General features: G+C 39.0%; 1 protein-coding gene across 1 annotated transcript in view; it reads right to left on the reverse strand.

The window, feature by feature from the left end:
* slc41a2b (solute carrier family 41 member 2b) overlaps nucleotides 1–19436 on the reverse strand; it is a 46033-nt gene that overhangs the window by 19042 nt on the left and 7555 nt on the right. The window contains exons 4-8 of the mRNA XM_079263196.1: nucleotides 18172–18243; nucleotides 16185–16329; nucleotides 15827–15973; nucleotides 6026–6173; nucleotides 3044–3123 (exon numbers count right to left, since the gene is read on the reverse strand). Of these exons, the coding sequence (XP_079119322.1) occupies nucleotides 3044–3123; nucleotides 6026–6173; nucleotides 15827–15973; nucleotides 16185–16329; nucleotides 18172–18243 (592 nt within the window). The remainder of the gene's footprint in view (nucleotides 1–3043; nucleotides 3124–6025; nucleotides 6174–15826; nucleotides 15974–16184; nucleotides 16330–18171; nucleotides 18244–19436) is intronic.

A 19436-nucleotide genomic window follows, 5' to 3' on the forward strand; every position in this document is an offset into this window, starting at 1 on the left:
ATAGACTTTGTGTTCCATTATCCATCTTGTGTATAAACACTTTGTCTCCATCTCTGCTCGGAGGGTCAAAGACTGCATTAATTAAAAAACTGAAAGAGATAAATGAGACAAACAACAACGGGCTCAGTTTCTGTTCCCAAACTTCTAATTTAAACAGCTTGTTGCCATCCTCCGTGGAACATAAAGCTGCAGTGTATCACTGCTGCTCATTAAGACAAGATTTCATTTGGACAACTTTATACTAATTACAGCAGTTCAGACAAAAAAAAAAAAAACCAACAGCCAAACTGCAGCAGCAGAGTCATTTTCTGTTATTGCTAGAAGTGGTTTTCAGGTGACTGAACCTGCTTTGAGCATCGGATCTTTTCAAAAGTCTTCTTTTCTTTTTGCTTATTGTAAAACCTTTTTTTGGAGAAAGTCATCAAGTTTGAGCAGTGACGATAAAGCAACACACTGATGTTTAAAACACTTAAAAGGAACCAGAGCTGTGTGTCTGATTAAAAACTAAATACAAATCATAAAGTGGCAGCATTGGACAAGAAGGCAGATCAGATGCAGGATGAGGAGGAAGGCACAGGTGCACAACACTGAGAAAGGAAATTAATGCCTGGTGAATCGTCTCATGTATCAAAACACAGAGCAAACTAAAGGCTGAGACACACAGGGCCTGCTCATGGTGGGGGCATATCTACAAAAGCCTCGTGCACGTCACATAGTTGCTGTTGTCTATTGCAAGAAGAAAAGTCAGTGGATTAGACACAGTTGTCTTTGAAACTCCTTTTGTATTTTATTTACAAGATATTCACTTGCAGAGTGCAAAATTTGGGAAAAACAGCATTTATATAAACTACTTGAATTTACTAGGTTTTTGGTTTGTTTGTCTGTCTGCAAAAAAAAAAAAAACAAAGCATGTAAATGGACTTAAAGGGGTCCTATGATGAGCTTTCTACAGTGTTACAGTGTTGAATCCTCATCAGACATGTGAACGGCACTGTTTTTTATCACCTAAACGCATGTTTGAGTTTGAGTCCCAGCACTCTCTCCGTTCGGTTTCCATGGCGACGAAAAACGCGTCGTTTTAGAGAGTTTTTTCTACTTGGAAATCCTTGTGACGTCCCGGGGGATAAGGTTCGGTGATTGGTTACCTTCTACTGGTTAACAAGGGCATGTACAAATACATCAGGCGGGTGGAAAACGTCAGATAAAGTTATTTCCAACGATGGCTGGTGAGTTTACCAAAGAGAGACATCCTGCTGCATTCGTTGCTGTGGGTTGCTGTTTTCCACTTTGTTTTTTTGGTCTGATTCAGGTTCCAACATGTAGGGCTGTATGCTATGTGTTGATATTGTATTTTGTTTTTTGTATTGAGTTCATATTAGCCTAATCCTTCTGTTTATGAGATGTTACAATGACGGCGAAAGCAGGTGCGGTGCGCGCTCCCGATGTAGCGCAGTGGCGGGAGGCGGGGCTTAATGCGGAAGAGTCTCAATCCACTCGTTTTGCCCGCAGGCTGATCTGACAGCCTACGGAGAGGGTCGGTCTGAAGTAAATAAAGCGATTTGTGACAATAACTTGATCAATCCCAGCCCTTCTGGTCTCAGAAATAAAAATAAATTAGCCTGAAATGCACATAATAGTTCCACTTTAACTTATACAGCTCTTTTCCAGTCATGCAGACCACTCAAAGAGCTTCATACTACATGTCACATTCACACACACACACACACACACACACACACACACACACACACACACACACACACACACACACACACACACACACACACACACACACACACACGACGTCCTCCTGGGCTACGGCTTTGAAATGTCACATTGAATAAAAGAAATAAATAAATTATGCAATTGTGAATAAAATAAAATGGAATAAAATAAAATAAAAATTAAATTAAATTAAGAATAGCCCTGTTTGTGTGAACACTGGTTGTGACATCCTATCAGCTCTGAGATGACTCCAACGTCAGGAGAAAAAATTATGAAGAAGCTCAGCCAAACTGATTGTAGACGTCCTCCTGTGGGTTAGCTGAGCTCTATAACGCAACATCTCCTGGATATAAAGACTGGACCAAAAAGGACCAGAAGAGATGTTGTTTTCCTCATGTTTGATGGAGAACTAACCATTTGCTTAATGAACGTTAGGTGGAATGTAGACATCCCTGACCAATGGACAAATCACCACATTGCTCCAAACATACATGAGTAAAGCGAGGTGAATTTTTACTTCACACTGGATGTGAGCACAAGATTAAGATGAGGTAGCATCATATGTTTTGTGGCATATACGTAGAAATATTTACATGACCACAATATTCAGACCACCAGTCTAAACTCAACATTCTGACTGGTCTCAACATGAGCTACATGGCTGTCCTGTTCATGTGATGGAGCACAGTCAGATGATACTGACTCAAATCTGCCCTATGAGGCCTCCTCTAAAGGTATTATTATGAGCTTATACCTCTTTTTTCCTTTCCAAGCCTCCTGTTCAGCATCGCCTGCTGGAACCAGAGGCCTGCCTTGTGAAGCAGCTGAAATTTGTGAAGCAAAAGCATATGGGACATAATAATTAAGGTTTTGTCTACATGAATAATAATGAATTCTCAATGAAAAATACTCATTTGAGAACGGTGCCATCCTAGTTTTTTTCATTAAAATACAGATTTCTGTGAGAATTTTCCACCCTGGATTGGAAGCTGCGCTGCTTAAATGATTTCTGCTGGTACATCTGGCACTCCCTGTTGCCATGATTATGAACAGTAGCCATACAAACTGGAAAGTTGTTTACACGCATGAGCAGTTTCCAGAAGCCCCACTATTGCCTGGAAAAGAACCCTTAATCCCAGAAAAATTAAAGTGGAGTTGTTGTGGATGTTGAGAAGAGCAAAACTAAGAATATGAGAAAACCAGGATGCAGGTTTTCCCAGCAGAACGCTGCATTGTTACAAGATGCCCCGTGTTTGGATGCCTTGCCTTGTCGGCTACACCTATAAACCATGCAGGGAAAAAAGGAGTCAATACTCACCATTGATAACTGGGGTGTACACTACAATGCCAGCAAGATTTGGGTTAGAGACCGTTTTGTCCAAGATGAGTCCTCCGATGCTGAAGAACACAAAATGACAAGATCAACTGCTGTTTAAAAAAAAGGGTGCATCTAAATCATAGACTGTATATAAAGAGATGGACGGAGCCTCCGTGTCGTCACCCATAGGTTTCTGAAGAGCTGAATTGAAGGTGGGCGGTTCCTACCATCGCCATCTTGGCAGGGGCATGCGTGTCGTCTCATCCGGAAAATACAAACATGGGCAAAGAGGTGGAGCTGAGAGGGGGGCTGTGAGCGTCATGATGGATGATTGACATTGAGCGAACTCTGAGCTGCCTGTAGCTAAGAGCTAAAACGGTGATAACAAGAGCTAACCAGCTAACGGAGGCAAAGCTAAGTCATGTTGTTAACTGTCTAAAAAAACGTGGTTGTTCTGGGTTCTTCTTACTTGAAGCGGGAGATCGGGTACCTGTCAATCAAAAGGACACGACCCTAAATATGCCGAATTTCAAGATTAAAACGGGCGAGTTAGAAAAAATTCATTCCCCCCACAGTTGTCATGAAGGTAGACCGAGCTAACCAGGAGATAACAGGAGCTAACTAGCTAATGATGCTGGCTAAAGCTAAGTCACGTTGTTAAGCGGCTAAAAACTGCAGTTGTTCTACATTCTTCCGACTTAAAGTGGAAAATCGGGTAACTGTCAATCAAAAGGAAACGCCCCTTTGTATTATAACATAGGTGATATTATGGGGTGGGAAGGGAGTAAACAAAAAAAAAAAAAAAGCCTGTAGCACTTCATGGAAGGATCTGCGTCCAACTGGACAGTCCACTAGCATCTTCCTACGATGTCCTCTACTGTTTGATTTCATGCTTGTGTTGTTCTCACGTATATGTAAGTCGCTTTGGATAAAAGTGTCTGCTAAATGACTGTAGAATAGAATAGAATAAATATGCTGAATTTTGAGATTAAATTACTTTTAAAAGGGTGAGTTAGAAAAAAATTCACTCCCCCCACAGTTGTCATGAAGGTTAACCTGATCTATTAAACCTAAAATGGATTTTTGAACCAGGCTGTGAACATGTTTATTTCTGCCGTGAAGTTGGTCTTTTTAACATGGGAGTCTATGAGAATTCGCTCTGTTTTGCAGCCCCTAGTGGATGAGGGGGGAACTGCAGTTTTATGCACTTTCGCATAGGCTTCACTTTTAACTGCGCCGTCCATCTTTCATATACGGTCTACGATCTAAATCCATCTAAAGAAGTGTGAACAAATGCCCTTTTTTTTAGATGTGTGTCCAAACATCTACATGTTTCTAACATATTGCATTAAAGCTGTAAAGTACAACATCCTTCCTACAGGCATAAAAGTTTTAGAAAGGGTCAGTTTAAGCTGAATTCTCTTGACAAACTGCAAAAGGCAGCTCGGTTGTGAAACTACAGTCTAAAAGGAAGAAGTCCCACCTCTTTTTGTATCCAGATCTCAGGGACTGCAGCTGATTTTAGTTATCAAATTAAACTTATTGGGTCTTCAGTGGATTTAAGACCAAACAAAACCTGCTATGAATACAGAGTAACTCACCTTCACGCTTCTTCTCTGGTTCCTTAAATTGTATCATTTTAAGGTCAAAACTGTTACCAGAAAAATATCTAACACTTGATACTATTTTTGAATTGACAGGGGAAATAAATTATAAATTAGGATTAAATAAAATGTTTTTTAGAACCACGGCATGAGATCAACTTTGCTACAATTACAAACTTTATACAAATAGAAACCTTGACACAAAAAGGAATAACGCTTGTATAGATTTTTTTGTGCAACACTTTTGCATTATCTTCTCTATCTTGACTGCATGGATGATGAATTTTAGGATGAAAATGTTCACGTATAAAATGGAAAAAGGAAAGCATTCATTTTAATACGGAAGCTGATTAAATGACCAAGTCCCTGCGCATTAATTCTTGTATTTCAAATGAAAAAGGTTAAACTGGTTAAATGGCTAAATAATCAGAATCTGGAGCTCATAGAATAACTTTAACCCTCCGATGCGTGAATGATTAAAAAACAATGCCACATTTTTTCCACATGGAATATTTTACTACTACAGACATGTACAGACGTGCTTTTCTTTATCTAATATTATCTGACTTTCTTTTTAGTTGTTTAGGTTATCTATTTTATAGAAATATTCCTAGAGTAATATATTTCCATATTTATTTGATAGAAATATTCTATATAAAAAATTGACTAGTATCATTTTTGTCTGTTTATCACTGAGGTAAATTTGGTAATTACATGTAATTGTATATATAATATTCTACCCTAAAGTTCTTTATTCTGCAGTGAGTGGGAGTGTGTTGGGTGACTCTCCTAATGTCCACTAAGGTGTCAAAATAGCAAATATACCATCATCACTTGTGAATATACCAGAAAACTGCCTTTAAATAGATGTCTACTGTAGTGGACATGATGCAGCAAAGGGTTAAATGATAAATTCTGTAGAAAATTTGGATTATTAACTTTAATGGAACAAACTGGACGTCAGTCTGGAAGCTGACTATATAAGTCTTTTCTATTCTTTTTCAGGTGTGGAACAAACTAAAAACCAATTCAATAGTTTTTAGTGCTGAGCAGAAACCCTGGACAGCTGATGTGGACAATGAAATATTTATGTCCCTTCTCTCCATCCTTCTCCTAAAGTCTGAAAACACAAGTTGTATCACATTCACAGTGTGTTGAGGAGGAAGTGCAGTGGAGAGAGTGAACAAGCTGGATCATAATTCCCTCCCCACTGACTCCATTTGTAAAACAGCAGGCTCAAAGGGACCAGAGGGTGTATGTGTTCGGGTGCTGCGATTTGTTTACCGGATGAGTCATCAAATGAGCGACACCGCAGGAAGGAAACCTAGAATAGTTGTTCTTTCCTCTGTCAAGGCAAAACACACACACACATACACACCTGCTGATGACCATGGCAGTGATGACTGGCTCCCATCCGGAGTAGAGCAGAGTGCGGCTGGCGGGGTGCTTGGAGGAGATGACGATCCACAGAGGAGTCAAACACATGAAGAAGGCGCAAACCAGCGATGACACATATGGGTAGGAGTCTAGGGAGGAAAAGGAGACTGAAGGTAAAAAGCTGCCTCTCTGGGCAACAACATAAACGACAGACATTCCTTCAAGTCGGTGAGGCGTGTGTGTTGTGTTGTGTTTGTCTAACAGTGTGGTAGCTGCTCTTTCCTTTGGGATGTCTGAGACTGCACTTCCCCAGCACACCCTCACAGAAATGTTTGCATTCAGTCGTTGGAGACAGACGGATACCATGCAAAGTCTCAGATCTCTCAGTCTGGACTTCGATGCCGAGTGGTTTTAAGGCTCCATTAGCTGCTAACAAACTCATAATACCTGAGCTGGACACTTTCTAACTCCAGTCACTTAAATAAGTCATGTCACATCACCTCATCTATTGCACTGGATTGGTTTGGATGCTACTGTTCATACTGTTCATATATGCATGTCTACATACAAAATTACTTTTATTATAATTTTTTTTAACAAAAAAATGAATAAATAAATAAAATAAAATGTATGTATATATGTTAATTTCTCTGCATGACCTTACCTTATTTGTAAAATAGTTTTAAAATAGTTGTATTTCTACTTTTATATTATTATTCAGTGTTTTTATTATTATCTTTATTATTCAGCACCTTATCACCGAAACAAGTTCCTAGTCTGTGAATTGTTCAAAGACAATGGCAATAAAAGTCTTTCTGATTCTGAAACATGATGGGAAGCAGATATGATTAAATATTCACCAACTTCATATAGCATACTAGCCCTTTAGTAAGCAGCTAAAAGCTCACACATAGCTGATGCAACTATCTCTACTGATAAACACCATTTCCAGCCCACCTACCAGGTAAGGGTGTGTTTGGCTGCGGGTAGGACAACAGTACAGTGTGGTCAAGGCAGAGTTACTGCAATCATACATACAGTACTAACAAGATAGTAGGAAAAAAGATGCCAGCTCACAGTTTAGGTCAGCTCTAGAAATACACACTTTCCCAGCTATTCTATCAACCTTGTGTCAAGTTTACTGTCATCACCGTGGTGAGATTTAGGTGTGAATTTGCAGTAAATTGTACACAATGTCAAAGTTTATACGACATAACTTTGTCTTAAATTTGTAAACATAAAAGCACAAATGTGTGACATAATTTGGAAAGCTGCATGGCACGAGCTCCCTCTGCGTATCTGTTGGCTGAGTTCCCTGATTCTCCAATCTGAGAGCGGTCTGGTTAGCGTATTACTGCAACTAAGACTCGGTTTACTTCAAAGCAACTCTGGTCCGCGAGCGCCAAAGTCCTGCAAGTGTTCAGTTTCCCTGCTCCAACACACCCTGACTCACATCACACTTAACCAGCAGGACTTGTGCAGAGCTTGACATGAAACTCTGCACTAGTCAGCCATTGATCTGAGTCAAGTGTGTTGCAGCAGGGAAACTTTGAACACCTGCAGAACTGCGGCACCTCGAGGACCGCAGGTGCCGTCCCTGCTCTGAAGTATGCAACATAAAACCAGAATAATCCTCTGAGTTGGAGAGTTCACATTAATTTTACCAGCATATTAACATCTCTAATAAGACAAGGGCAGCTCCCAGAGCTTTCCGCTCTGTTAGATCCTCACAATCCTTGGAGACGTTTAAGTCCCAGGCATCTAAAACTCAGATAAACAGGATTTCTTAAATTACTATGTTTTATCGATTGTTTTATAGTAATTTTTTTAACCAAAGATAGTTTGGGTTTTATTATTATGCATACTTATAAATTTGATTCTAACTTGATTTTAATTGTGTGAAGCACTCTGATCAACGGCGTTTGTGTTAAATGTGCTTTACAAATAAAGACTGAAAAGAAATAACGACATTTATGATGGCTGAAAAAGCTTGATTGTGTTTTCCATTTTTGTAGATTTTTCTGCATTTTCTTGCAATTTCACAGTAAAAGGACATCATTTTTTTATTTATTTGTGTTATTTGATTATACATTCTGCTATTGTGTGAATAATTGTGTGATTATATTGAAATAAAATCTTAAAAATTAGTCCAGCATACTTGAAAAGTCAAACACAAAAAAATGGATTCATTTGCATATAAAAAAAAATACAAACATGGTAAACAAAACTAACTCAGACCTTAAAAACTGCTGTTTAAATAAAACCAAGGAGAAAAGGAGGGAAATCATGATATGTATGACCAATTTTTATACTTCTAATCTAAACCAAAAATCAATAACGAATGTCACACTTCATTCCAGTTGTGTAATCCCATCTGTCTCATCTTGTGGCCTCACATTAAAAGGTTAAATGCTGTCAAATCCACACCCACACACATCTCTCTAACTTGTAACCCATCCAAAGTTCCCAGGCTTTTATCTATCACAGCTCTTCTCGCCCGCTGTAGCAACCCTGCTTGCTAAAAGCACTAAATAAATAAAGCAGATACTCCTTTGTCTCGCTGTCGCCTCTTCTATATTTGGACAAATTCCTTCAGCACTAGAAGGATTAACAATATTTTTAGTTGAAAATCTACTGTATATATACGTACAGAATTTAAAATGTGTTTATTGGAGAGTTTGATCATCAGTTCCACTCTGGCAGGAATGTGTCTGACTGGGCTAAAGAACAACAGAGCCACTGTCATGAAAGTCCCCAGGCCAGACAGCTTCCCTGCACCAGCCTGCCATGGAAATATGGAGTTTTGTTTGTTTTATAAAAGTAGCTTCTGCTGCTGAACCGCTCCTTTCATAATGGCAACATCTATGAAATATTAATTACATAATAACAACGATGCATCTTGTCCAGTTTAATTATATTGAAAGGTTAATTAGTATGAAATGCTTTCCGAGGGAAACACATTCCTGTATGTGATGTTTTAACTAAAACGAGGTGGAAGCCCACAGGTCTGGGTGTGGCATGAATTAAACATGTGGAATGTGTGATGGGGAAAAAAAAGGTTGCTTTTTAAAAAAAAAAAAAAAAAAAAGTGAGGCAGGAGCGACCTCTACTGGTTGCTCTGGGAAGTGCACAACACAGGGCACCAAAAGAAGCCAAGAAAAGGCTTGTTTCAGAAAACCACATCAAAATTTACTTCCATTATTAAAGATAATTATCTTCAGTGTGTTTTAGACTTGCTTTAAAGCAAAGCTTAACATTCAAAACCACTTCCAAAATAACTTGGGATGCTGTGTAAAATGTGAATAAAAACAAAATGGAATCATTTATGAATCTCAGAAACCCACATTTTATTCCCAACAAAACAGAAACAACTTATCAGACGTTCAAACCGAGTCATGTTACCATTTCATGTGGAAAAAAAGTGCAGCAAAAGCTTGGAAAAGTATTTGGCACAAATAAAAAGCAACTGGAAGAGCATTTGACAGCTAATCAGGCTAAATAGCAACACATCTGCAACATAAAAGCTGGTATAAAAGGTGCATTTTAGAGCAGCAGAGCCTCTCAGATGTAAAGACGGATAGAGATACAAACTGCTTCTAAAAATTGAAGGACAATTTTATAAAAATGCTCCAAAATTGTGAAGACTTTAAAGATCCCACCGTCTCCAGTCTATAGTAGACTCAGAGCGTCAGGAGGAATCTCTGCAGATAAAAGCTGAAGGCCAGAACCGGATGCTTGTGATCTCCAGGCCCTCAAGGCAGCTCTGCATTGAACAAAATATGTGATTCTCTACTGGAAATCGACTTCCAGAAATCCCCGTCTGTGAGGAAAGTTTGCCTTGAATTCCAAGTTCAAGCTCTGTCATGCAAAGAAGAAGCGATATGTGAACAGGATTCAGAAAGACCAGCTTCTTCTCTGGTCCGGTCTGAGGCGAAAGGTGGAAACCCTCAGTGATCAAATGTGAAATTCCTTTTGGAAAACATGGAGAGGGTCCATCCAGCTTTTCATCAGCATACAGTTTGAATGGGATTACATTAATGGCCATGACAGAGGAAGCTTCCACTGCTGTGAAGCTCCATCCATCACTACTTGGAAGTACAAACAGGTTTTAGAGCAGGGATCCTCAATCCTGGTCCTCAAGAGCCAGTGTCCTGCAGGTTTTGCAAGTGTCCCTGCTGGAACACACCTGACTCTGCACATGTCTGCTAAATACACATTGATTTGAATCAGGCGTGTCCATCAGGAACACTGGGAAAGCCTGCAGGACCGAGGATCCCTGTTTGAGAGCAACATCTGGCCCCATCCAGACCACTGGCTGTGTCCGAATAGCCACACTACATAGTGACCTATCTAGTGGTCACGCCTTTTTCTAGGGGTCCAGAGAGAAAAATGTGCTGCACTGAAAATTACCCATAATGCATTTTGAAAAGCAGTGAGCATCGATGGTCACCAGATGGGTCAACATAGACCACAATGCATTGTGGGCGGGAGCTCAAAGGGATGCAAGTGACACGAACGTCAAAGCAGGTTAAATAAAAAAAAAAGACTATAGATAATTTTATATCCTTTTTTATTGAACAGATACGCAACAAAGAAAGAATAAAATACAATATAGGGGGGGAAAAAAACGTTTTCACACGAGGTTGGATTGGATTTGGAACAACGCATCGTGGTTGCCTGGGTGACAGCCAGTAACCACGTGATCCGCAACGAGGGGAAAAGAACCAGATTCGTGTCTGATTTGCCAAAAGAATGAGTGCATTATAGTCTACTATATAGTGCAGCCCTACCTGGATCCCCAATCCTGATCCTCGAGGACCGGCGTCCTGCAGGTTTTCCGAGTATCCCAGCTGCAACACACCTGATTCAATGTGTGTTTAGCAGCTTGTCAGAGTCTGAAACAGGAGTTTTCCAGCAGTGTCATTTGGATAAATTGCAGGACACCAGCTCTCGAGGACCAGGATTGGTGATCCCTGGTTTAGGGACTATTAAGGACCTTCGGAAACAGCCCACACTTCTTTCAGCAAGAGAAGGCTAAACCACATAAAACAGCATGTCCTCACAGGAGACAAGTCCACGTGTTGAACCGTCGTACCTGCAGTCCAGATGTTTCACCACTAGAAAACGTTTGGAACGTCATGAAGCAGCTAGAATCGTGTATCAGATAATCAGACATCATTCCTCCCGTTAAAACTCTCTAAACACCTCTGTAAACACCTGGGAAGTGTCTCCTCACTTCCCAGGTGTTTACAGACTGTTGTTGAAAGAAGAAGGGATGTTACACAATGCTAAACATCACACTTTTAGAGATGATTCAATGTAAAACAGAAAAATTTGGCTTTGTATTATCAGTCTATTTGATAGGGGCGGGAAAATTGAATCGGAAATCGGGATTTTTTGCTTCACAATTTTAAAATAGATTTTTTTTTTTTTTTTTTTTAAATTGGAACGGGAGCTTCTCATCATGGATGTGTAGCTGTGTAAAAGTACGCAGCTGTGTGATGACATTATGTCAATATGGAGCCAAATCTCTGAGGATCATCTCAAACATCTTCTTGAATCTGTCATCAAGAATTAAGACAGTTCTAAAGGTAAAAGGGGCTCCATCCAGATGGACTTCATAAAACAGCATGGAGTGTATTTATATATTAATGGTGGGAAAATTAAATCGAAAAAACGAAAATCGTGTTTTTTTTGTTTCACAATTTAAAAAAAAAAAATTTTCAATAAATAAAAATAATCCATTATAAAATTTTGGCCATTTTTATTGTTTTTATTGACCCTTTTACTTGTCTTCTTGGCCATAATAGCAACAGAATGATGGTCTGGCTACTGTGTTGTTCTTCCTAGTTGAAATCAAGGAAAATGACAAATCATGAAAGTTGTTAGTTTCTGGTCCTCCTGACTGTCAATGCTTTTGTTTTCTGCAGGGACCATAAATCTAGAGTTGGCTTGTGTGGGTGTGTATATATATATATATATGTGTGTGTGTGTGTGTGTGTGTGTGTATATATACATATGTATGTAGGTGGGTATGTGTGTGTATATACGTGTATGCATTGATCTCTTTCTCTTGTTTGCTCTGTTTTCTTTTCTGTTCTCTTTCTGTCCCTTTTCTATCCTTTCCGGTCAGGTCCAGCAGCATAAACTCTGTAATACAAACAATTATCCAAAACAAATAGAAAAATAAAATAAGAATCCAGAAATACAAGGGAATCATTACATCTATAAAAGCTTCCCTTGGCAAAATAAATTTGCTCAGCAGAACACAGCATCCAGAACATCAGTCTGCTGCTTAAATGCTAGACAGGACTATTTAAAAAAAAAAAAAAAAAAGATGAACATAAAAAAAAGTTTTTTTGTTCATTTTTTGTCTTTAATCTACAAAAGTCTGCAATATCGAAGAATTGTGAGAATCGCATTTAAATTGAATCGGCACCCAAAAAAAATCGGAATCGAATTGAATCGGGACAAACGCGTATCGTCACAGCCCTATCTGACATATATTCCACCCCGAGTACCAGATGGATGAAAACTTACCGTCATATTGTCAGTGGATGAACCTTTCACTACCCAATCTGACAATGATAAACTGCACACATTTGGAAGTTTTCAGGTTAAACGTGGGACAGTCCCCGCTTTCTGGAGCTTTGTTCAGGGACACAAGAAGCATCTGAGTGTGTCTTCACATCACCTGCAGGACAGACCAGGCCGTTTTCATTCGACCCTTTTGGTTTAATCGCAATTAATATAATCACGTCAGCATTTAGCATGGAACTCGTCTGCTCACTCACATTTCTGTTCACGGTTCCAAGTTTCTTTGAAAGAGCTGACAGTATCTCTTCATGCATGGTTTTCTGACAAAAAACAAGTAAAAGAGTGAGTAATGACTCTAGCGTCTTTCTGATAAGTTCACAGAGTTTCCATTTGCACAGAAAAAGACAAAGCAAGCTGGAATAAAGAGACTGGATCCAGAGCTTTTCCCTTTAGGACTGCCCAACATCCTCACTCTCAGAACAACTGAAGAGGGAAACCCCACTCACACTCAGACAGAAAACAGCACAGGAGACAAGCCTTTAAAAGCAATGACTAATGTGTTTACTTCTTAACGGCTAAAAGAGGAAAGAAGACAACAAAGCAGCGCGTGTTCTTAATGATGGGCCGGCAACTTGGTCAACCTTAAAACTTTAATTAAAACTCTGCATTCAGGCAGAAATCACTCTGAAATCAAGTAAAATGTCTTAAATTTGGAGAAATTATTCATATCATAAAAGAAGTGAAAAGCATCATAAAAAAAAAAAAAAATTCCAAAAACTATTCAGCCTCCTCACATGCACGCTTATGTTGACGATTCCTCTGCCAAAATGGCTTCCAAAAATCTGTTTTTTTGTCATTAAGTATCTGAAGGTATGTGGTACGTGTTCTTTTTCCTAAGGAAACATGACACCAAACCAGTAAACGATGAAAAATTTATGTATCGTGTATGCATAGCTACTGATCCCCAATCAGCTCTTCTGTTGAACAGAAAACTGTATAATTAAGCCTCTCGTGGCGTTAATATTTTCTCACTGATTCAGTGAGTGGGGATCTATAAAACTGCTACCCAGCTCCAGACTCGACATCTCCTTAAACTCGAATTTTACTCGCAAAATTTGCTCTGCTACATTCGTAACGTAAATGGCAACAAACTCTCAGTGAGCGGCTGAGTGCGCGTTCTTGTCAACTTTCTATCCAAATTCTATGATGCAATTTTGTTCATTATACGCCATGTTTTAGTACAGACCGGTACACATAGCGCCAGGACTTTTGATACACCTACTCATTAAATTTCAACAGGTAAATGCATCCACACTGGACCACTGGTGTGTCGGGCTGCTCGATAATGGCAAAAATTATAATCACGATTATTTTTTAATTAAATTGAGATTTTTTTAACACAATTATCCTTTTATCTTTAACATGTTTTTTTTTTGGTTTTTTTTTTAACATTAAACCGTGACTTTTAAAAAAATGTCTTTAGGATTCCACATATTTTAGAAAACAAACAAATAACATGAAGGTTGAAAAAAGCGCAAATACTGATGTAAACTGAATAAATATAAGTCAGGATTAAACAACGCTGCGCGTCATGGTGTTCTCGACTCGGCGTCGGGTGTTATAACCGTCTAACAAACGGTTACGAGTTGTTTAATCTGCTTTTACCATGGTCCCACGCAGTAAACATTTTATAACAAGTTTATCTTTATTTTCTACAACATTTGCTGAAGTATAGGAACTATTTTACGTTGGTCTCGATGTACGTTTCATGCCAAACAACTGCTGTCAGGCTACAGCGAGTTTTTCCTCATTCACTTGTTAAAAGACAGCTGATCTGAACCAGCTGATTAACGCGTTGCTATGGTAACGCCCCAGTAACGGACAAAACACCAGAAAAGTCTCTAATAACTCCAGTAAAAGTTGCTAGATTTGTCGCTAGTAGCTTTTAACAATAAAAGTCGCCAAATTTAGCGAGAAAGTCGCCAAGTTGGCAACAGTGTCTGAATGAAAGCAAAGCGGCTGTGGGAGGAGTTTACAGCACAGCACTGCAATGCCAGTGATGCTCGATTAGCAGCTGAAGACAGCAGGAGAGGAAACTGCAAAGAGAAAAATAATCGCACCCTTTTATTTTTATGATCGTTGAAAACCCAGATCGTAATCGAGATTAAGATCCGATTAATCGCCCAGCCCTACTGGTGTGTATGGGAAGGTCTTCTGTTACATCAGGCTGCTTTGACCATTTAAGGAGTAACATGGACAAATCTCTTTTCCATATAAGGAAACTCAGGATCCACTATGAGGTGAATATTGGACACACACACCTCTGGAATCATGCATAAACTAATATAATCACTTGCACATAAACACACAAGCAATGTCTTGCATATAAACTGATGAAAACGCACACACACATACATAAATACATGCACAAAAATGTGCAGAAATACACACATAAATAAATACATGCATGCATGCATGACATAAAGGGAGAGCCGCCTCTGCAGAGGGAGCATGCTTCTCTGCGTGGCTTGGCCCCTCCCTGTTAGAGGCTGGAACTCTGCCAGCGTGCTGCTTGAAATGAAAACTGCAAGCAGCTGGAGCCAACTATGAGGGGAAAAAAATCTCTGATTCTTACTTTTGTCAGTGAGTTGCAGCTCCTGTTATTTTATGACAGTTTGGTCATTACATGATGAACACGGCAGTTAATCGTAGTAAGCTGCACGCTCATGGTTCAGCCATACAGAGGCAGTGCAGTCCCAACGACTGAAGCAGTGAACCGGAGCAGCAGGCGCCATCTGCCCCGCCGTCTTGACGGAAAACATGAAAAGAAACTTGCTTTTCAGACATGCCGACATACATGGGCAAAGTTTCTCTTACAAATGGATGGAGCAGCAATTACTTTAGTGGCGAACTTCAAAAGTAAAAGCTTCCTCAGAGCACAGAAGGAGCCAGAATGAGAAGATGTTAAGCTTGAGCTCATGAGATTTGCACGCGGGCAGTTTAGAGTTGAAGCAGAACATATTTACATGTAAAAAAAAAACAACAAGCTCTTCATAAAAGATGGTGATATACTCCCATAACCCACTGGTAACGCTTCTTAAACTAGAATAAAAACAGGGGAAAAGCTCATGAATGAGCTCACCTACAGGAGAATTAACCTATTGGTAAAAGCAGCTTAAAGGAATACACAAGTCTGATCTCTTCTGATGAGGTCATAGGCCTTGTATCCATAACAACCGGGTAAACAAAGTAGTTTTTCACCTACCCAGACACTTGTAGAGGCCCTGGCTTATCCCAGCTAGGATCGCCAGGGTTATGAGGTCACCAAAACTGGCTGCGATTGGTGTGGCCACGTTGTCTGGATTGATGCCTGTCTTCTTGGAGCCCACAATTACCCCCACCATGATTATACCTGGATGTGACACGAAGATGGTGGCATAGCTTAGTGATAGTCATAACAAGTTGTTGTTTTTTATTTCATGTCAGCTGAATTAAAAATTAAACGATGGAAATGTGTGAATTGAATGAAAATGGAAGAGAACTGAAGTGTGTAACAATGGCTGTGACAGTTTATTTTCAGCTGCGGGGCTCAGCTGCTGGGGTGCATGTGTGTGTGTGTTTACCCTGCAGCAGGGAGGCTATAAAGGCTGTGGCCACGCTGCTTGAGCAGAGCAAAACAGCGTGGCTCATCTGAAACTTCCCCTCTGGGATCCAACCAAGAACCACTGCTGCTACGGCTGCCAGGAAACCCACCACCGTGGCCTGAACCTGAGGCAGAGAAGCAATCGTGTCGATTTAATCATCGTGGTACTAACAGAGTCAGGTTCAGACTGCTGTGCAAACAGTTGTGAAATACTGAACGTCACATCCTGGTATGGTTACTGCTGGTGTTTCGTAACATACCATACAAGCAGCTTGTAATTACACTGATATAACATTTGTCATTGCATGTTTTATCTTTGTGTGGGTAAATTATTAGCAGAGCTTACGGCCCGTCTCAATGCAGACAGGCAGAGCTCAGCAGAACTATGTGAACATCTGCCACAGAAACAGACGGAAAGTCACCACTCTCACATGTGGCATGTGATTAAAACATCTTAAAACCAATCACACAGATGAATATTACCGTGTCTGGGGGGGGGATTTTATTCCACGTCAAATAACATTATAAATTATTTCTATGATCAAATATGGAAAGCACAAGACTTTTAAAAATAACACATGTTATAAAAAAAAAAAAGATCTCAGACTATGAATAAATAAATCATTTTCAAAAAGGGCCAATAAAAGAATGACTTTAAAACTGATCAAAATAAATAAATAAAAGTAAATAAATAAATAAATACATACTACTACTACTACTACTACTAATAATAATAATAATAAAAAAACAAAAAATAATAAAAAATAATAATAATTTTCAATAGCAAAACAACTTCAATAGACTAATATACCAACAGATACAAATAAAGCACATTTAAAATAAAAGAAAATAAAAATGACAATGAAAATAATACATTACAATAAAAGACTAATATATAAGATATGTCAAAAATATTATCATGATTACAAACATTTACATTCTGGCCTCAAAACAAGACAAGGGGTTCAAGCATTCATCCCTCTCTCTCTTTATATATATATATATATATATATATATATATATATATATATATATATATATATATATATATATATATAGATAGATAGATAGATATAGATATAGATATATATGTATATGTATATAATGTAGTAGATCATGCTTTGTAACTTTATGCAGCTGTACGACATCACTGACACATATTTAGATTAAAGTTGAACTATTCTGTGCATTTCAGGCTAATTTATTTTTTATTTCTCAGCCCAGAAGGGCTGGAATTGATCGAGTTATTGTCACAAATCGCTTTATTTACTTCAGACCGACCCTCTCCGTAGGCTGTCAGATCAGCCTGCGGGCAAAACGAGTGGATTGAGACTCTTCCGCATTAAGCCCCGCCTCCCGCCACTGCACTACATCGGGAGTGCGCACCGCACCTGCTTTCGCCATCATTGTAATGTCTCATAAACAGAAGGTTTAGGCTAATATGAACTCAATAAAAAAAAAAAAAAACTACAATATCAACACATAGCATACAGCCCTACATGTTGGAACCTGAATCAGACCCTGAAAACGAAGTGGAAAACAGCAACCCACAGCAACGAATGCAGCAGGATGTCTCTCTTTGGTAAACTCACCAGCCATCGTTGGAAATAACTTTATCCCACGTTTTCCACCCGCCTGATGTATTTGTACATGCCCTTGTTAACCAGTAGAAGGTAACCAATCACCGAACCTTATCCCCCGGGACGTCACAAGGATTTCCAAGTAGAAGAAACTCTCTAAAACGACGCGTTTTTCGTCGCCATGGAAACCGGACAGAGAGAGCGTGCTGGAACTCAAACTCAAACTCAAACATGCATTTAGGTGATAAAAAACAGTGTCGTTCACATGTCTGATGAGGATTCAACACTGTAACACTGTAGAAAGCTCAGAAAACTCCAAATACCATAATAGCACCCCTTTAAACAGTCCCACTGCCTCCAGCTTTAAGGCAAAACATCTGTGATTACCTGCTTCAGTGCCAGGTTGCCTATGATGAGGTTCCACTTCTCTATAGGCGAGTCCATCTTCCCCACATTTACCTGAGATCAGAGCAGAAGAGAAAGAGAAATAAATTATGGAATAATATTTCCAATGAGACCTAATGTAGAAAGTTTAAAAGGTATTTATAATCTTTTACATAATTATTTACGTTGCTTTGTTTGACATTCCCTACTTTTGTTTTTGTTTTTAAAAAGACTTAATTCATTGTGTTTCTAGTTTTTTTTTTTCCAGAGGTGGAGGTTTGATATAAGCCTGTTTGGTATTTTTCCCCATCCTACGCTGTTATATTCTGTCAACTGTATAATCTAAATGTGTTAAATAAAAGATGAAAACAGAGCAAAGAAATAAAGCAGGCTAATGATTTTAAGAGTGTTTTAAATGGCTACAGCAATTAACCCATCTATTGCTGATGAAGAGAGCATGGCTGTGAAGTAACGGTTCCAGAAACAGATCAAAAAGAAGCTGAGGGACTCGATGTGGGGATCAAAAAACTTTCACCCTGACAGCATTTTTCATGAAGCCATGATGAAATCATCTCTCACAGTTCACACAGAACTTCTATGGACAGTGAAAAGTGTCACTTTGATGTTCTTCTTTATTTAGAAAATAATCAGAATAATTGCAAATCAGCTGATTTGTCTACTGCCCTCCTCCAACTTCACCTGTTACTACTACAACTTCCATTCCTTAGTGTCATGGATAAAAAGTTACATTTAGAGGATTACCACCAGATGGCCTGTCTGATACATCTAATAACGTTGTTTTCTTTTGTTGCAAAAAAATAGAGCTGATAATACTTCAGACATGATCTTTTATGTAAAATGACAATATTAGGGAATTAATTAATGTTGGTGCGGCATCCCTATTGCAAACCCATTTTCTTTCCAATCCTGTATGCTGTCAAATTCTCAACCCCAAATAAACCCCCCTACATCGTCTGCAACTCAGAACACAGTCGCTTTAATACGTTACTGAGGAACAGTAGTATGGGGGAAATAGCGATGGATAGCTTACTGTTGAGGTCAATTCTGTTTTCTAGGCGTTAATGTCCCATTTAGGAAGTTTACAATGTATAAAAATCATTGCTTTTGCTGCTATTTGCTAAGAGACCTCTATTAGGTTATTATAGGCCACTTTCTGTTATATTTCAACCAATCAGATGGATGACATTGACCGTCCTGTCAAAATCGTGAGCAACCAAAGATCAACAATCGACCAGAAAGTTAAATAT

Source organism: Telmatherina bonti, assembly GCF_933228915.1.
Source record: "Telmatherina bonti genome assembly, chromosome: 23".
NCBI classification, from domain to species: Eukaryota; Metazoa; Chordata; class Actinopteri; order Atheriniformes; family Telmatherinidae; genus Telmatherina; species Telmatherina bonti.